Source organism: Leuresthes tenuis, unplaced genomic scaffold (genome assembly GCF_036924035.1).
Source record: "Leuresthes tenuis unplaced genomic scaffold, fLeuTen1.0.hap1 SCAF_21, whole genome shotgun sequence".
NCBI classification, from domain to species: Eukaryota; Metazoa; Chordata; class Actinopteri; order Atheriniformes; family Atherinopsidae; genus Leuresthes; species Leuresthes tenuis.
In genome coordinates, this window is record NW_027325375.1 from 23,203,530 (window position 1) to 23,219,657 (window position 16,128).

At 44.2% G+C, this 16,128-nt stretch overlaps 1 protein-coding gene across 7 annotated transcripts in view; it reads right to left on the bottom strand.

The window, feature by feature from the left end:
• The window catches only part of auts2a (activator of transcription and developmental regulator AUTS2 a), a 278,438-nt gene that overhangs the window by 26,038 nt on the left and 236,272 nt on the right, over positions 1-16,128 (bottom strand). For all 7 annotated transcript variants that reach the window (XM_072374256.1, XM_072374254.1, XM_072374257.1 and 4 more), the window contains one exon: positions 2,417-2,465. In XM_072374256.1, the coding sequence (XP_072230357.1) occupies positions 2,417-2,465 (49 nt within the window). The remainder of the gene's footprint in view (positions 1-2,416; positions 2,466-16,128) is intronic.

A 16,128-nucleotide genomic window follows, 5' to 3' on the forward strand; every position in this document is an offset into this window, starting at 1 on the left:
TCACCGATGGCAAACTTTTCATGTCTAATTCTTATGAATGGCACAGCGGAGCATTTTAAATACCAGCCAGCATCATTAATCTTGCCGTCGTGCTGCAGTCAGCAAACAATGCAGAGTGAGCTTAGTCGTTGCTCCTCATTGAACGACTTAGCCGAGTTTCTGGGAGGATGTGTGAAGAGACAAAGTCCTAAAGGATGGGAATGTAACCAGGGGAAGAGATATTAGTGCTCTTGGACACAGCTTTAATCATCAGATAGATCTGTCCGCTGACCTTTGCGGTGACACACAGGGCTGGTTTGCCATCATCAGTCTCTGCACTTTAGTCCACCCCCTGGACAGCAGTCACAGCACTAATAAGGCTCGGTTACTGATTTCCACCCACGGCACCTTGGAAGCAGCTTAGACTTCAGAGTAGTTGCTTATTTCACAAGCGGCCAATAGAGTACGCCTCAGCTTTCTGACTGGTGCTTACTCTCTGGCAGAGCAAATGAATCAGGTTAGCTCGCTGACACCTGCAGGTGCATTGACAAGCGTAGTAATTAGAGATAACATTTAATGGCTTCTGGCTAATGAAATCCATTCCTGGGCAAAGTGAACCCAGAGAGAGCAGGAAGGAGGGAGAAAAACAGAGAGGCAATCATAGACTGGTGGCGACTTTAAGCTCCATCTTTTGGAAAACTGCACACAGCCGACCAGAGGTGAGGTCGACCAAAGGGGGCAGAAAACAAATTAAGACTTGAAAACACAGAAGCAACATTCTAATGAGTACGCCTCAGGTGACAAAGAAAAACACAACAGCTTAGAAGGGAATACACAAGAATGCAATATTTTCATTGAGTAGGTGAGAAGACTGAAAGATTAAAAGATGAAGGACTAGTACTAAGTCTACAGAAAGTTGCTCTGAGCTGATTTTCAGACAGAACTGCACATCAGCAGCCTTCCATTCATTTTTGGCCAATATATGTAGAATATGTTATATTACAAAGTACAACAATATTCTATCCTGGAAATGTCGGACATGTTTCTCGGTCCAGTCCCACCAAAAGCTTTTTTAAAACCATCTGAATTAATTCGGCAGTGTTTTTCCTTTTAAGGTATGTCCGTACTTTCTCAGGCGTATGCTTAAACCTAAAGCCCAGCTCGACTTTTTGCTTTTGTACCTACAACAAAGTGCACAAAGCAACAAACAAATGCTGCACCCGTGCACCTGCCTCTGGGCAAATATTGACACGGATCATCCCACAAACGAGCCCTCTCGCTATTTTTGTTTGAGCTGTTGCTTGATTCAAGTTTTGGTTGCATTAGAGCTCTGGTAATCTCCTCCAACAAAAAACCTACACGACTCCATAAAAATACCAGAGCTGTATGTGCACCTGGATTCTTTTACTCGCTTTTTTTTTTTTGCAATAGTGACAGGCATTAGCATATGGCAGGAGAGGAGGAAGGAATGGAGACGATAAAAAGAAGAAATGAGGGGATATTTCAATGGAAATAGGGGCCAACAGAGTGGTCTATCATGAAGCAGAGAGAAAGCATATTTTTTGTACCGTTTCCCTAAGTCAGGTCCTTTCATAGAAGGGGAAAGAGGGTGGCTCTCTGTTGATTTAGGCTGGACAAAGGAGGCCTTAATCCTTTCAAGCGATCCAAATCAGTCCACAGAGGAGCACGTTCAAAAGGAAACCTCCCTGTCAAGCATGCCCATTGAGCTCCCCGATGCACACCACAAATCAAACCCTGGAGGGAATCAAAGGCCAGAATGTGGGAAATGCATACGGAGGTCTGTGCAGAGGAAAGTGCAGGGACACAGGGAATAGTGGTGGGGGGTGGTGGTGGTACAAGGGCCTATCATCAGCAATCTGCCCCATTTCATCCACAGCCCTAAAGGGGTCACAACCCTGGACTCTGAGCCTCCCTCCCAGTCTGCATGGTAACTCCCCCCTATTACAGAGGAATGTCCATTCACGCAGGGCACCTCCATTATCCCCGAGCCAGAGAAAATAGGGCTGCTTTTAACAGCAAATTAGTGACTTGATAATGAGGTCACATGTGGTGTTGGCACACTGAGGCCATAAACAGATGCATTTTCCTGCACCCACTTCATTTCCTGCAGCATTAGCACTCCCTCCTCTTCCTGCTCCGGTGCATTTCACCATGTTAGCGACTAAAGGACACCGTCACTGCCTCACGCCACATGTTACATACACCGCTGTGACTCGTAGTTTTAATGAAACTGTCCAAGTCACACAGAGCAGCATTTAATCGTAAACTGGATCAAGAATGTGATGTCTTACTTTAAATGACCAAACATACATGTGACAATCACTGCACATGCTTATTTTAACATGTCCAGAGCAACGATGCACCTCCAGTATCACATGGACACGTTTCACAGTAGAATAAGAAAAAATATCTGTACCTTTAACTGCGGCTGTGCTGAAAAATTTCTCTGAACCGGCATTGGATACCTGGAAAAGATGAGAATGCAGTGAGCAAAACATCACATTAAACTTACAGCCCAAATCCCTCCTTTATCAGATATTTTACATTGAAGCAGGCTTCTGATGAAAGGTCATCAAACATGGTTTAAATACTTACGCTCACAACATTTAAAATGGTGACAAATACTCTTAAAAACAAACTGAATCCCCCCCAGTCAGCGTAATTAGATGGAGCAACATTTTTAAGGTTAATATACATATTCAGCACATTTTCCTGTCAGGCTTCATTTCTGCTCTGCTCAGAACGATCAAACCGGAATATCAAGTGAAAACAAAACAAGTGGGTCTTCGTGTTCAGGCCACTTGATGGCACTGTTGCTCCGTGACAAAGCAGCGTGCATGTGTGTGTGCGCGCGTGTGTGTGTGCGTGCGTGGAAAGCCTCACCGGCTGAGGACCAGCAGCATCAGCGTGGAAGAATAAAATGTGTAGTGATGACATTTAAACCCGAATTAGATAACACAAGTCTCATATAGCTGGAAAAACCAATGTCAGTGCATCTCAAGGTAAAAGTGTATCATGTTCACAACTCAACAGATGTTGAGGAGAGTGGAAATTAAACAGCCGTTGGGCCTCATGTGGGAGTGAAACTGACAGGATTCTCTGAATGAAAAAGATTTTCTAATAAACAGCTTCGAGAATTCATTCGCCTCGGAATTTATTCCAAAATGTTAACCAAACACGATGTAGTCGTGCACTTTTAATTCAGTGTCATTTATCTGAATATTCCTTGTAATAATCTTTGTGGCTGGGACACTCAAAATGTGCGTCCAGTGACAGCTCAGTTTAATGCGCACACGGCTGCCACTGAGGCGGAGAAAAACAGGAAAGATGCTTTATTACCAGGTTTTAATGCGCTGTTGCAGCACGAGCAGAATGTAAACAAAACAAGCTGCAGAAAAATGGCAACATAACTGGGACTATCAGGGTGTGTTCGTTCACATCATTGTGCACAGTAAAGGAAAAAGAAAGAAAAAAAACTAAATGTAAGCGGATCAGAGGCAGAGCGCATACCTTTGATTTGGCAAGGTTAGCAAGAAGAAAATAAAGTCGTGGAATTACTGTGTCTGGCAAATGTGGTCTCGTTTCACATTCTGCTTTTCAAATAATATAATCCACACAAAAGTCGGCGAAGTCTACTCCTTTTAGACAGAGGAGAGCCATGCAGAGACGAGAAGTCCTTCCAAGAAGAAAAAATTCCAAAGCCGTTCACAACGCTACTGCGCCTTTTGGACAAAGGGAACCATGTGTCTCGCCAGGAAAGCTTCTGCACCGAGGCTTCGAGAGAGAGGGAAAAAAACAATCCCTTGATCCAATTTTCACAATTGTTTATTTCACGTATATTCTCCTGTCGGAATTATCCATAAGAGGTAACAAACAGGATCCGGGAGGGTTTGTGTGTCCGTGCGCAGAGAGGGGCTGCGTCCGATGGAGCAAACCAATCCAACAAAGCGCACCAGTTTCCTCTGAAGAGACGGAGACCGAGGCGACTCGGAAAGGCAGGGAGCAAAGATTTACAAGGTACAACCCCACTGTCGCTGCGTCTTCAGCTTCAGACCGCCGTGCTCTCTCCGAAGGATCCGATCATGAGCACACAGAAGCCTCTCCCCATCCGCTCCCAAGCTCCGGACAAACTCCCATTCATCCAACGACTGACTTTGCTTGTGAGCTGCTGCTGCCCTCGCGGTCGGGTCCTCCCACTTCCTGATTTCCAGACGGACTTGGATCCAGCTTCAGTAGCGCTCCTTCAGAGGATAAACACAATCGTGTTTTTTGGGCTTCCGAAAAAGCTTGGAGGTCAATTACAGTGGCGCACGTCGAAGCGTTTACCTTTCGCGTAAATGGCGCGCAAAAGGAGAGACAGCAGCGCTCCAAGGATACATAAGGAGGCAGTAAGAAGGAGAGGGAGGGAAGAAAAGAGAGGAGATGAGAGAGGGAGGGGAGAGCTAGGTAGAAAGATATTCTTTGACTCCGTACAGAGTGAGATGATGTCAGCCGCTAATGAATTCCCCAGTAGGGTGCTGCTACCATGAGAGGAGGAAAAACAAAACGCTCCTTTATGAGCAGCATGCAGCATGCACCCCCCCTGCAGCCCACAGGCGCTGTCTTCCAGTTGTATCAGCTCCCACTGCATTGGCCTGAAGGGAGGTCAACTGGATATATAAAAGACACTTTGGGTCATTTACTCTGAGCTTTCAGCTCTCCACGGACCACCCAGAACCAAAACACGACTACCTTCCACCTCAGACACTTCAGGCATAAGTCACTGCTAGTGACTTTGTAATTATATGATGTCTTTACCAGACCCCAGAGGTTTATTTTTCCCTCTTAGATGGCAAAACAGAAAATCATCTTGCTCCAAGGGGCCACTTTCTAGTTATTTTCTACTGTTGATGCCACACAGTGTGTATTTATAAAGGATTGAGCAGATTTAAGGTGTTTTTCTGCAAAGATTCACACTGCAGATGTGAAAATAATATTTAGCGGAGAGTTGCTTATCCTTCTTTGCCACAATCCCTCTGATTGGGCAATCCTAATCTAATGGTGGACATTGCTGAAAAATCCTCTTAACAGCGCAAACCCATGCATCCTATAGCTTGTCAAATGAGCATTAGCCCGCTGGCTGGGAGGTCAATGGAAGCACAATAGAGACACATTGCAGAAGTCTCTCCCCGCCAGCTCTGTCCAAGCAACCGCAGAGCAGAAAACAGACTTAGCTCATAGCTCAGATGCTAATCCATCCCTCGGTAACGAGGAGACCGAGGTTTCGTTGGCTTGCCGGGATCAGCCGTACAAACATGAGGTCATGGGAAATGGGATATACAGGCGCCTGCGTTTTATAATGGCAAAACAAATCCTCGCTTACGAGTTAACACAGCAGCACTTTCCTCCGAACTGCAGTCAGATTCTAAGTCTTCTTTAATAATTCATCCACAGAATTTGCAAGGCTGTTCGTGGACACTGATGGGATATGCAAAGAACTAATCATGTGATTTATGAGATCAGGTGAAGCACTGCCACACAGACCACAACATTTGCTCATTATTGAGCAGCTCCAGCAAATGAAATAACAAATCTCTTAACTTGCTGTTACTCATAAGCCAGGACGACATCTTTGATAACTGCAGTGAAATAACTCAACTCCACACTACCGAGATTCATGCATGTGTGGCAGAAATGCAATAAATCTTATTAAAAAGAAGTTGCAAACGTACAAACTGTGGTTACATATGATCAAATTACATGGATTCTCACGTTTGAAGCAGTGGTTGTGATGACACACCAGGAGTTGGCTTCAAAAGCATGACTTTAAGATTTGTTTTTATGTGACTGCCACTGACAGAAAATGGCTACCAGTCCTGCTCACAGGCCCCTGCAGCAGCAGCAGCCACGAACAAGCTGCTGTTCTCCATTTTAAATGGTCATTATCAGATTTGGGAGCGACCACAAGTCTGTGATTACAGCCACACTATCAAACAATTGGCGTCCAGATCTCACACTGCGCCTCATTTTCAATTCAAAGGAAATGCTGACAAACATGAGTGTGCACATATAAACCAGATTCCAGCGCAGTTTCACATGGAAAAACATCGTCTGCGAGAGAGTGCGAAGCACAGAGATCAAACAACGTCTGGACGTGCTCTATGGATCTCTGTAATTGCTGTCTGGGCGTGCATTTTCTGTCTATAGAAAATCAGCTTCACACTGACATTTTGTCATCTTTTATTCTGGTTTTTTTGGACACTCTCCACTTCAAAGAAACCAGAACCGTGTTCGTCTCTCCCCCCACAACCATGGTTTAATTTTACAGGAACTCGCCTAGATTACAATCACAGGGGACCGGTTTGCCTTTATGAGCCTTCCTGCCATTATGCCAAACCTAACCTTGATTAAAATATTACTGATAAGCGTAACATGAGTGTTGGCAACGTGATACGTTAAAAGCTTTTTGTACACTTGCCCATTGACTCCAAACTCGGTCTTTGATTTGAAGAACCTCAAAAAATAAATGTCATGTGTTAAAACTGACATTTAACAGAGTCATACTGAGTGGTGAGGAGAAGTGATCTCACGTGGGTGGGGACCAGAGAAGTAGTTTCACCTCTCAATGACATGCCAGAAAGAAACAGACGGCAGCATCTCCTACACGCGACAGAGTGAAACAGTGAGGCTACATTTAAGATGCAAATACAGAACTTATTTGCAACAGACCTTTTGACTTGTCTTAGAAGGAAAAGCACACATGGAGTATGTTTCTGTTCCATCATCACTCACCGTTGACTGTGATAATTTAGAAAACGTGTAATATTTCTTCCCTCTTGTGGACGGACATGTCGCACACACTAGTTCTTTTCTAATTCTCTTTTTCAGACCGTGGCTTTAGGCATTGTGTTGCTCTGAGCCATAAGTAACTCACTCTCAGTAATAACATTGCCCTGCTGACACTTGGTGTAATTACGATCATTTTACCCTCTTATGTTAATAGGACAGCATCCTAATACTTGTTAATTTTGGGGGGGCAGCAGAGAAAAACTGGAATCTTATTAGCCAGCATGTGTTTGCTCATAAACTTGAGTATTCTGCAAATGAAAATGTAAACTTGATGATGGTGCTGGATGAAAAGTTATTACAGTTCCTCCTGAGGGAAACGTGGAAGTGTGAAATGAATTTCACCGCAATCCATCAAGCCAGCAAGAAACAAGGTACGTAAAGGAAAATATGCTCCTAAAATCAGGCTCACAAAAAAACCTGTCTGAGGCACTGAGCTGGTAAACCTTTGATTGGCTGTATGACTCATAATGTGAATAACGTTTCCTGATTTTTCAGGATCGTCAAGGCGCAGAATCGGGTTCAACTGGACACAAAGAGTCCAAGCAAGAAAGCTAGTTTTACAACTAACGGGCTCCACAAAACCAAAACTTCCCCTCAGACACAACAGGCACTAAAACAGCGTTATGTTTCTTTGTTACTTCAGGTTTTTCTCCTGAGGCTTGTGTATGGACACATAAACTGGGAGTTTTGAGGCGTCATTTGACGCTTCTTCCGCACAAAATACATCGATCGCCTGGCTCTTCGCTCATGGATGGAGAGGTGTGAAACTTATGAATGACTGACCAGCTCATACATGCCTGCCGTTTGTCATGACAACTACACATAAAGCTCTTAAACTTAACTCGATAAGAAGTACATTTTTCTCTGACCAATAATAACAAGGAAATTACAGAAAACTGATTTTTATTAACCAAATATTTTCTGCTATACGAGTCAATTAATTCTACAAAGTGTGCCAGATTCAGATCAGCAGTAGCTTACAGAATGAATTTGACACCCTCTATGTCTGCCTGACAACAATTAAACATTCTGATTTTGCAATACGTGACATCATCAGGAAAATAATTGGTGAAAGGGTCTCTTTTTATTGGTGCCTCTTTCTTTTCAGACGAATTAAGTCCAAACTCTTGAACTTTGAGTTCAGCCTACGTTACCATAGTGATCTAACCGGGTTAAAAAAAGAGCCATCTTTATGCCACTAAAGCTAAACCAATAATCCAGCTTTGTGGTACACCCCTCGGTTATAATCTGAATGTAATATGGCCAGTTCAAAGCAATGATTTAATCCCTCTTAAAGATTTCTAAAATGAATATAACACATGAACAGCCGTGAACATAAAGGATGACAGCGTATTCTAAGTAGATAAACATTGGAAGAGCACATATTGTGTTTCAGTGGCTGTTTACGTACAATATTCTGACTAAAGGAATTATTCTGGGAATTGATGCAGCTCAAAGTAAATGAAATCTGTTTTACGAGGAAATTTCAAATAAATCCTTGTCCTCTGAGTCAAACAGTGGTCTTAAATCATACCCTCCTTATTGCTAAGATCAGAGACGACCAAATGCAGCGTTCAACCGAGAAGTATGAAATCTCTCTAATTGCATGCCTACAAACCCTCACGCTTACACTCGCCAACATCTCCTCTCTGGGCCATTTGAAGGCAGACTGCTGCTGTTTTATTTATTTTTATTAATTTTATCATATCGTACGCGTACGTTTTTTCTAAAGTCATTACATCGGACCTTATCTCTCCACGCCTGCACTGGTTTGTCAATCGCAACTGGCTCTAATCTCTACCCCCTCCTGACAAGCACCACTGACAGGCCTTTTCTTCCCAGTTCCTCAGACACATAGCCAGACATAAATTAATCTGTCACTCATTGGTGGCGTTAATGTGAGGATGACACATATTTCTGAATGCAAACACGTGCACATACACAGACATGTGCACACAAAGACAAATGCATCCAGCATTAATAACTGTAACACAAACTGGGACACTACAACATGCCCAAAGTAGGAAAAGCTTTTGCAAAAGCTGACAGCCTGCTGTTAAAATGCATCAATCAAACGTCCTGATGGAGAGAATGAGGGATTTTCAGAGCCTTTGAAGGACGTGACCAGCATTATCGGAACATTAAGGAAGATTGACGGACGCAGGGATGAAAGTGTCTATGAGATCCGATGACTATACCTCTAAAAGCAGGTCCTTTGTGTAATAATAAAGCTTCCCTGAGCTCAGAGATATGGAACTCAAATCACGTCAGACAGTTAAGCAGCGGAAAAGTATTTCTTCCGGTTGTTAAAAGCCTGTAGAGACTATGTTATCTGCTTATCTATATCTGCTTATCTCCCTGTGGCCCCTGAAAGCAATCCGAGGCTGTAGGAGTTCAAGATAAATGGCCTGATCAATGGCAGACATTATCTGGATCTGGTGGACAATAATCAGATCCAGTTGACATTGCGGGCGCAAAAAAGAACTGGCCTGTCAGCGAGAACAAACCCGCTGCACTGGCCATCGGTCTAATGTCGCTGCTGTGGGACTCACTTTGGCCAACAATGGAGACAAGAAAATTGGTTCAACCTTTCCTGCCCAAGATGCTTTGGTTGCCCAGAAATGCAACCGACCCCCCCACCCCAAAGCACAGCAGCGCTCCTTTACCCACACTCAGCCCAGTCACAGGAAAAATGGGAGACTTTTTTGCCTAAATTACAGACGTTGCTTTGGAATGCGGGCTGTGGGCTCCAATGCCGTGGATAATTTCAGACCAGTCAATCACTCCCTTTGCTTGGTACAGAAAGGAGAACATGTGCCTCAAAATGCACACAACATCTTGCATATTAGGCGTGATTTACCTTTAATATTTTCTTTTAATGTCAAAAGGCCAAATCTGTGTGCTTATTTGTGGCGATGTCACTGTTGAGATAACTGCTTTTAACAGTTTTTTTTTTTTTAGCTATAACGCTAACTTTATAAATCTGAAGAAATGACAGTGTTCCAGCATTAATACATTGGCCACTTGTAACACAACAAAAAATCACCATCAAACTGTTAATATTCTGTTTTTATCACTATTTGTGATGTTTACCTTTATCTCAACTTCTCAGTTTGGACACTCAGGGTGCTTTCACACCAGGATAGTCATGGCGATCTCTGTTTGATTGGATGGGGAATGTCGAAAACATTTCACACCTTCATTTGGTTCACAGATTTGAAGCTCTCAAAGTCAGTACTAACACGATAATGTGGCTTGAATCACTCCTGTGCGTATATGCTCAACTCCACTCAAATGGGCTGAGGCGCTCTATACATAAACAGTAGTTCCCGTCCAGTTAGAGAAGAAGAAGCCAGGAACAACTGAGAATAAACACAGTGGATGGCATGTATCTTTTTAAAATAACAGTCAAGTGTATGTTGAAACAGCTGAACTCATTCGCTTATTTTTTTGTTGAAAAATCAGCCCATTAAGACTTATATGTACGGTGATCTCCAATAGAGAATACAGTCCACAGCGTGGGACAGACGTCAGTCAACTTGATTCCCCTATGTTGCATGTATACTGGAACATGGATGGTTGTCCTGTTGAATGGCCAAATTGAGATATAACCAGCTTATATCGACATTTAGTGCTGCTTGTTATACAAATCCACTGATACTCTTACTCAGTATAACTTTATCAAGCTGTTGTGTTACTTTAACTTGAAAACAAAAAACAGGGCAGTAAGCCTCCTTTAATGTGACCCAAATTTTCTCAGTGAAGCTGTACAGTGTCATATCCCAGACAGAAACATCCCTAACAGATAAAACACAGCACGGCAAACCCCCCACTTTAATTCCTCTCCCTAATCTGCATGTCTTTATATTCGTGGAGACCCACCAGACATCTACAAGCAAAGAACTGCGGCGCTGAAACCCCCCACGAGGCCTCGATTTAATACTAACCAAGAGCAACTGTGCTGGCAGGGATAATATTTTCCCTTTTTGTTTCTCTTTTTCTCAGCAGTGCAATGGGAGCAAGGAGACAAGGGGAGGCAGAGAGATAAAGGAAGAGGAACTAGAGAGGGAGAGAGCAGAGAAGAAAACAAAACAGGAGGAGACGATGAGAGACAGACAAGATGGGGAGGGAGAAGGAGCCAAACGGGGGATGAAACAGAGGGGAAAGAAACAACCTGCTGTGTCTTTTTAAAAAGGAATGGCTACAGGAAAGCACTGAGGAAATCAACACTAAGACGTTGTATTAAAACCTGTCTGACCCTCTGCAGACCCCCACCCCGAGCGATTTGCCTGGCTGGGGAGGTATGGACAGAGGGATTAGGCCCTCTGAAACGCTCCGTCAAGATCATTCTGTCAGGCACCAGTGGAGACAGGCCCAGCCACCCCCACTGCAGTCCCCTAGCTCCACTCAAACAAGCCTCTTCAAAGCTCTCTCTGTGCTCAACAGCTCCGGAGTGGGGGCCGATGATAGGCTCTCTAGGGGGATAGAAGATGGGCTCTGGACATCAAAAGCCAGCAGGGTGACAGACAGCAGGGAGGTCTCTGCCCAGCCTCTGGCAACCTTCCTTCATCCTGTCGCTGTCCTCTGCTATGTCCGTCTCATCTGTGTATCCATGGCCTACCCCCATACTGGCTATTGGGGGGGTTCTAATTGTATTTTGGTGGGCCTGAGCTAAATATGGCTCCTGCACTGCCTGAAGAAGCCTCCCTGGTGGGAGATTGAATGATAGGAAGGAGAGAAATGGAAAGTTTAAGTGGTCGGTCTAACGTAGGGCAGCACATCACAAGAGAGGAATAATCTGGGACATCATAATGAAAATGTAGCAAAAAGTTAGTTTTTTCCGACTTGCTACACAGAGGTCGTCAGCTAATCTGTGCTGCGTACCCTCAAGAATTCCCCAAAAGAGAACTTGCTGTGGGGGAGACAAGCCTCTATCATGTGTGTTTTAACAAGTCAGGGTCCACTGAGATGGGACTTAGATATCCTCCCTGACCTGCCCCCTGTGCTGCTCATATCCCCTTCTGTGTAACACTAGAACATGGGAGACTTACTGAACAAGGGGAGGACTGTTTGCGAGTCCATGTATGTTTGGAGACGGGAGCAATTTCATCAGTCAATCTCCTTCTTTCCCTTGGTGGTGTCCCAGAGGTGGAAAAGTGAGCTGATAGTTTGTGACCTACATATGAGGCTGGTTGTGGGCCAGAAACTGAGGCCACAACTGGGTTCCAGGGGGTCTGTCTGTTGACAAGAACGGAAGGCCTCTTCCACTTTGAAGCCCTGTATATTTAAATATTTTATGACCCCCTTATCTCCAGCCCCTTTCATCGGATTTGCGCACTGACTCGCGGCTGCCTTTCATTAATAGCCCAGCAAGAGAGGGGTTAGTGTCAATCTAAAGCCCCCATCAGTGAGGCAGATCTGAGGGAGCCTTTCCCTTAGCTGGGTCCTTCTGGCACTCACCATATCTGGAAGACGATCTTGTTAAATGCTAGTAACAATTACACCAATTACAGATAAGCCTAAGTGTGTCAAAGCCACAACATGATGTTTACAATGATTAGCATGCAGCAACATCAGCAGGGATGGTAATCAAGGCTAGTGCCTGGTGCTTCACAAGATCACAGGGCTCTTTATCTGTCACTATTGATAAAGGGCCACCAGCTATAGACAGACGCAAACGGAGCTGTCACGTTCAGCACAAGTCACGCTTCTGTAACCAAAGTGCAGTTAAAGCACATCAGCTTCGAGGGAAGACTTTACAAGACGCTACATAAACGGTACCACGATAGAAAATGAAAGAATGGCAAAACCCGCCTTGCCTTTGTTGTCACAGACACCAGAGAGAAACATTGAGATTCTGACTAAAGCGCTCCTGCCTCTGCTCCTGTGGTGAATAATCCTGCTTATCAGATCCACAAATAAGAATGATGTATTTTTACAGCAGTGTGGGCCAGTAGATTTCCATGAAGGCAAGCGCTGCATAGGTGCGGGGCATCTAGAAATGTATCTCCAAGACTGGTGATCATGACATAAGGGTCCGCTTGTTTGCTGGTAATAGAGATGCCTTTGAGAGCGGCCTGCGTCTGCCCGCAGGACGCATTCCACGCTTTCCTCCACAAACTCTGTGCCGCCGTCAGTCTCTGGGTCCTAAATGTGAACATTGTGAGGCTGCCCTGCTGGCTGCCTGACAGCAGCACATTCACCATGGGGTGATTTGAGTGGACCCAGACCATGGCACAGACAGAGCATGCTCTCTCCATTAAAGTGTGTGTGATGCTTTCTAAATAGGCGTGTTGTTTGTGTTTATGCAATTGTGTCAAATAAATCCACCTTTGAGTTTACTTTTGATGTTTAAGTGATACAAGGAGGGGCTGCACTGTATCTGCCAGCGTTGGACCAAAATCCGGCGTAGATTTGGACCTCTAGATGTCTTTCAGCATGTGTGTGTGTTTGCTGCCTGGTGTCAGTGAGGCAACAAGGGACCACCAGTGCTCGGGGCCACCCGGGACACCGCCAGCGCTAAGCTCAATCATCAGTGCCTGCCTCAGCTGGGCTTACCATGTACTGTGTTTACCAACACCAAGCTTCAACAAGATGATCTGGGACATTTTTTGCCGTCTCTCTAACTCTTTCCGACACACACACACATAAGAGGATTTACACTGGCAACAGGGACAGGCTGTGTCACTTATCCAGAGAGAAAGCTGAAGCACCGCATACAGTTTGACCCCACCTCACATGCCTGGATGCACAGGTAAACATCCACAAACACGCACGTGCTTCCCTTTAGGAAGCTGCGGTTTGGCCTGAGCTTTGCAGAGTTCACTGAGGCAGGAGTAAACAGTTAGCTGAATTATGGCGTTGTCCCTTTTAATTAAAAGCGGAACGAACAACCTTGTAACACAAAGGCTGCATAGTTTTTTTTTTTAGCGAAACATCATTCAGGATTCATCCTAATGAGTTTCACACAGCATTGAAACTGCTACTGGAGTTCTGGTTGCACATATTTGCATTTGTAGCACGTGATCTAACTCTGCAGCAATTAAAGTTTTTAATATTCATTTGACTGCCACTGCTTTTATATGAAGTGTTTTTATTGGGTCTTTCTTTAGAAGGCCGTCTGTAAGCCAGGACAATAAGAGCGTGAATGGAATTGTTAGCAGAGGCAGCGCTGGCTGTGTTTTCCTCTGCAGTCGACTGATTAGTCTGCTCCGATGGCCACATTGTTACGTGATAACAGAGGGCGGATGGTTGGCTGGCCCCGAGGAAGTCATTCAGAGCGAGTTCACTGACTCGCTGACCAGGGATATTAAAGGAGTGTCTTTTAGTCATGCTTGATGAAGTCCACGCTCTGACTCCACTGCAGCCTCTGGTGTGCAGGGGAATCCAACAGGGCCGGGGAGGCCTGCGAACACCTGCCATCCACCAGCGCTTCAGGCACAATAACACCTGACACTGCTTTTGAGTCCACACATGGAGGGGCACGCATATAGTACATCTGTGACATACTGACCGACTGGCATGTTTTTCCATGCAAAGCCAGATGCTGGTGATATGCATACATGTAGCATTCAAAATATCCACAACAGATGTGTGTGAAAACAGACGTGCAATTAATCACACCACCACACACAAACACGTTCACTGTCACTGCCTGCGGGTAGAGTCCTCCTGAGACCCCTGAGGTGACAGATGTGTCAAAACAACATATTGGTTTCACTCCTTATTGCTGTGGTGTTGCTTTGTTTCCTCACCCCGAAAGAAAAAAAAAAAAAAGAAAAAAAACGCACTGGATTTGATTTTCTCTGCATATTGCTGATGCATTTTTCACGAGTTACTCCGAAAACACCATGTTCCTCGACATTAAAAAGCAATTTAGCACTCCCAGGATTAAAAGCGCATGTTAAATTGAAGGCTACACTTGGTGTGGGCATGAAAAATTGAGTGGCTCCTTATATTAACCAGGTTGAGCGCTGCACACGGCATTTAGATACACAAAATGGAATCTTTTAGCATTACTAATTCAGCCACAGGAAAGCTGTGGTTGAGATGTTCATGGCTCCACAGCCGAATACAAACAATGCAGCTGGATGCATTGCTAAATCCAGTTTTTTTTCACCAGTTCTTATTCACCGTTATTTAAGCTCAGTTTCCTTAGACAAGCTGTGAACTGTAACCATGAAGCCTCATTCCACAAATCCATTAACTGTCTTCACATTTATGCTTAGCTAACAAGAGGAAGAATAGAACTTGTGTTTTAAAGTGAACATCGCTGATATCCTTCCAGACTGATTTAGGGTTAAGCCTTTTGTGAGACTCTTAAAAAAAAGAAGAGCGCTTTGGGCTTGTGGGAAAAGCCAGACTAGACACTCCTGTTTAAACTGTCTCCGATTCCAAAACGTCCTCTAATGTTTACTCTCACTACACCGAGAGAGCGATGGAGGAGGGCAGATGAAGAGAGCTGGATGAACGCTCATTTAGTGGACCGTGGACCCACTTAAACATGATGATGGATGCTAATGATGCCCATAATTACAGTTTCTAAAATGGTGATAATTACAATTCTTTTATAGCTCTTTATCTGCAGACGATCTTGATAATGACTGTCAGAGTGATAAACAATGATTGCCAGCGTTTGACCTTTGAAAGCACTGATCTAACAAATAAAGCACTCCAGGATGAGACAAGAATCTGACTTTACATTACTTGTTACCATTATTCTATATCTGAAAAGAAGTCATTTACTGATGTTTGGACACGACCTCATTACACGAGGCAATGGAAATGACAGATTTCTGATCAATTGGGAAAGAGATAAATGTAAATACTACACCGTTAACTGAACTGATAAATCAAATCATGTATGCTTACTTTTTTTTTTCTTTGTCTCCACCACCCCCAAAGGTCAAAAATCGGTCTGTATTAGCACAACAAAATTAATTGTATCAAATCTTTAATAATGACTATGGGAAACAAACAACACAGACTGGGGTCAACATTAAAAATGTCATTAAACTGGAACCAGGGAACAGTTTCCAGTGCAGCATAATCAATAATTTTCTTCAAAGTCTGTGAAATCAACCCGAGATAAGCCAGATATCAAAGTCCACCCTCCTTCCAGTCAGCTCGGCACTGTAATGTTGGCTTGGTTCCCCTGTCACATGGCACCGATTACGCCTGTTACACCAAATGCCTGATAATGCAATCAAGCAGCTTTGAAGCTCGATGATTCTCCAGTGCCTGCTGTAATGAGGGGAAAATGAAACCGTTCCCTCAGTGTCTCACACTCTGACGAGACCT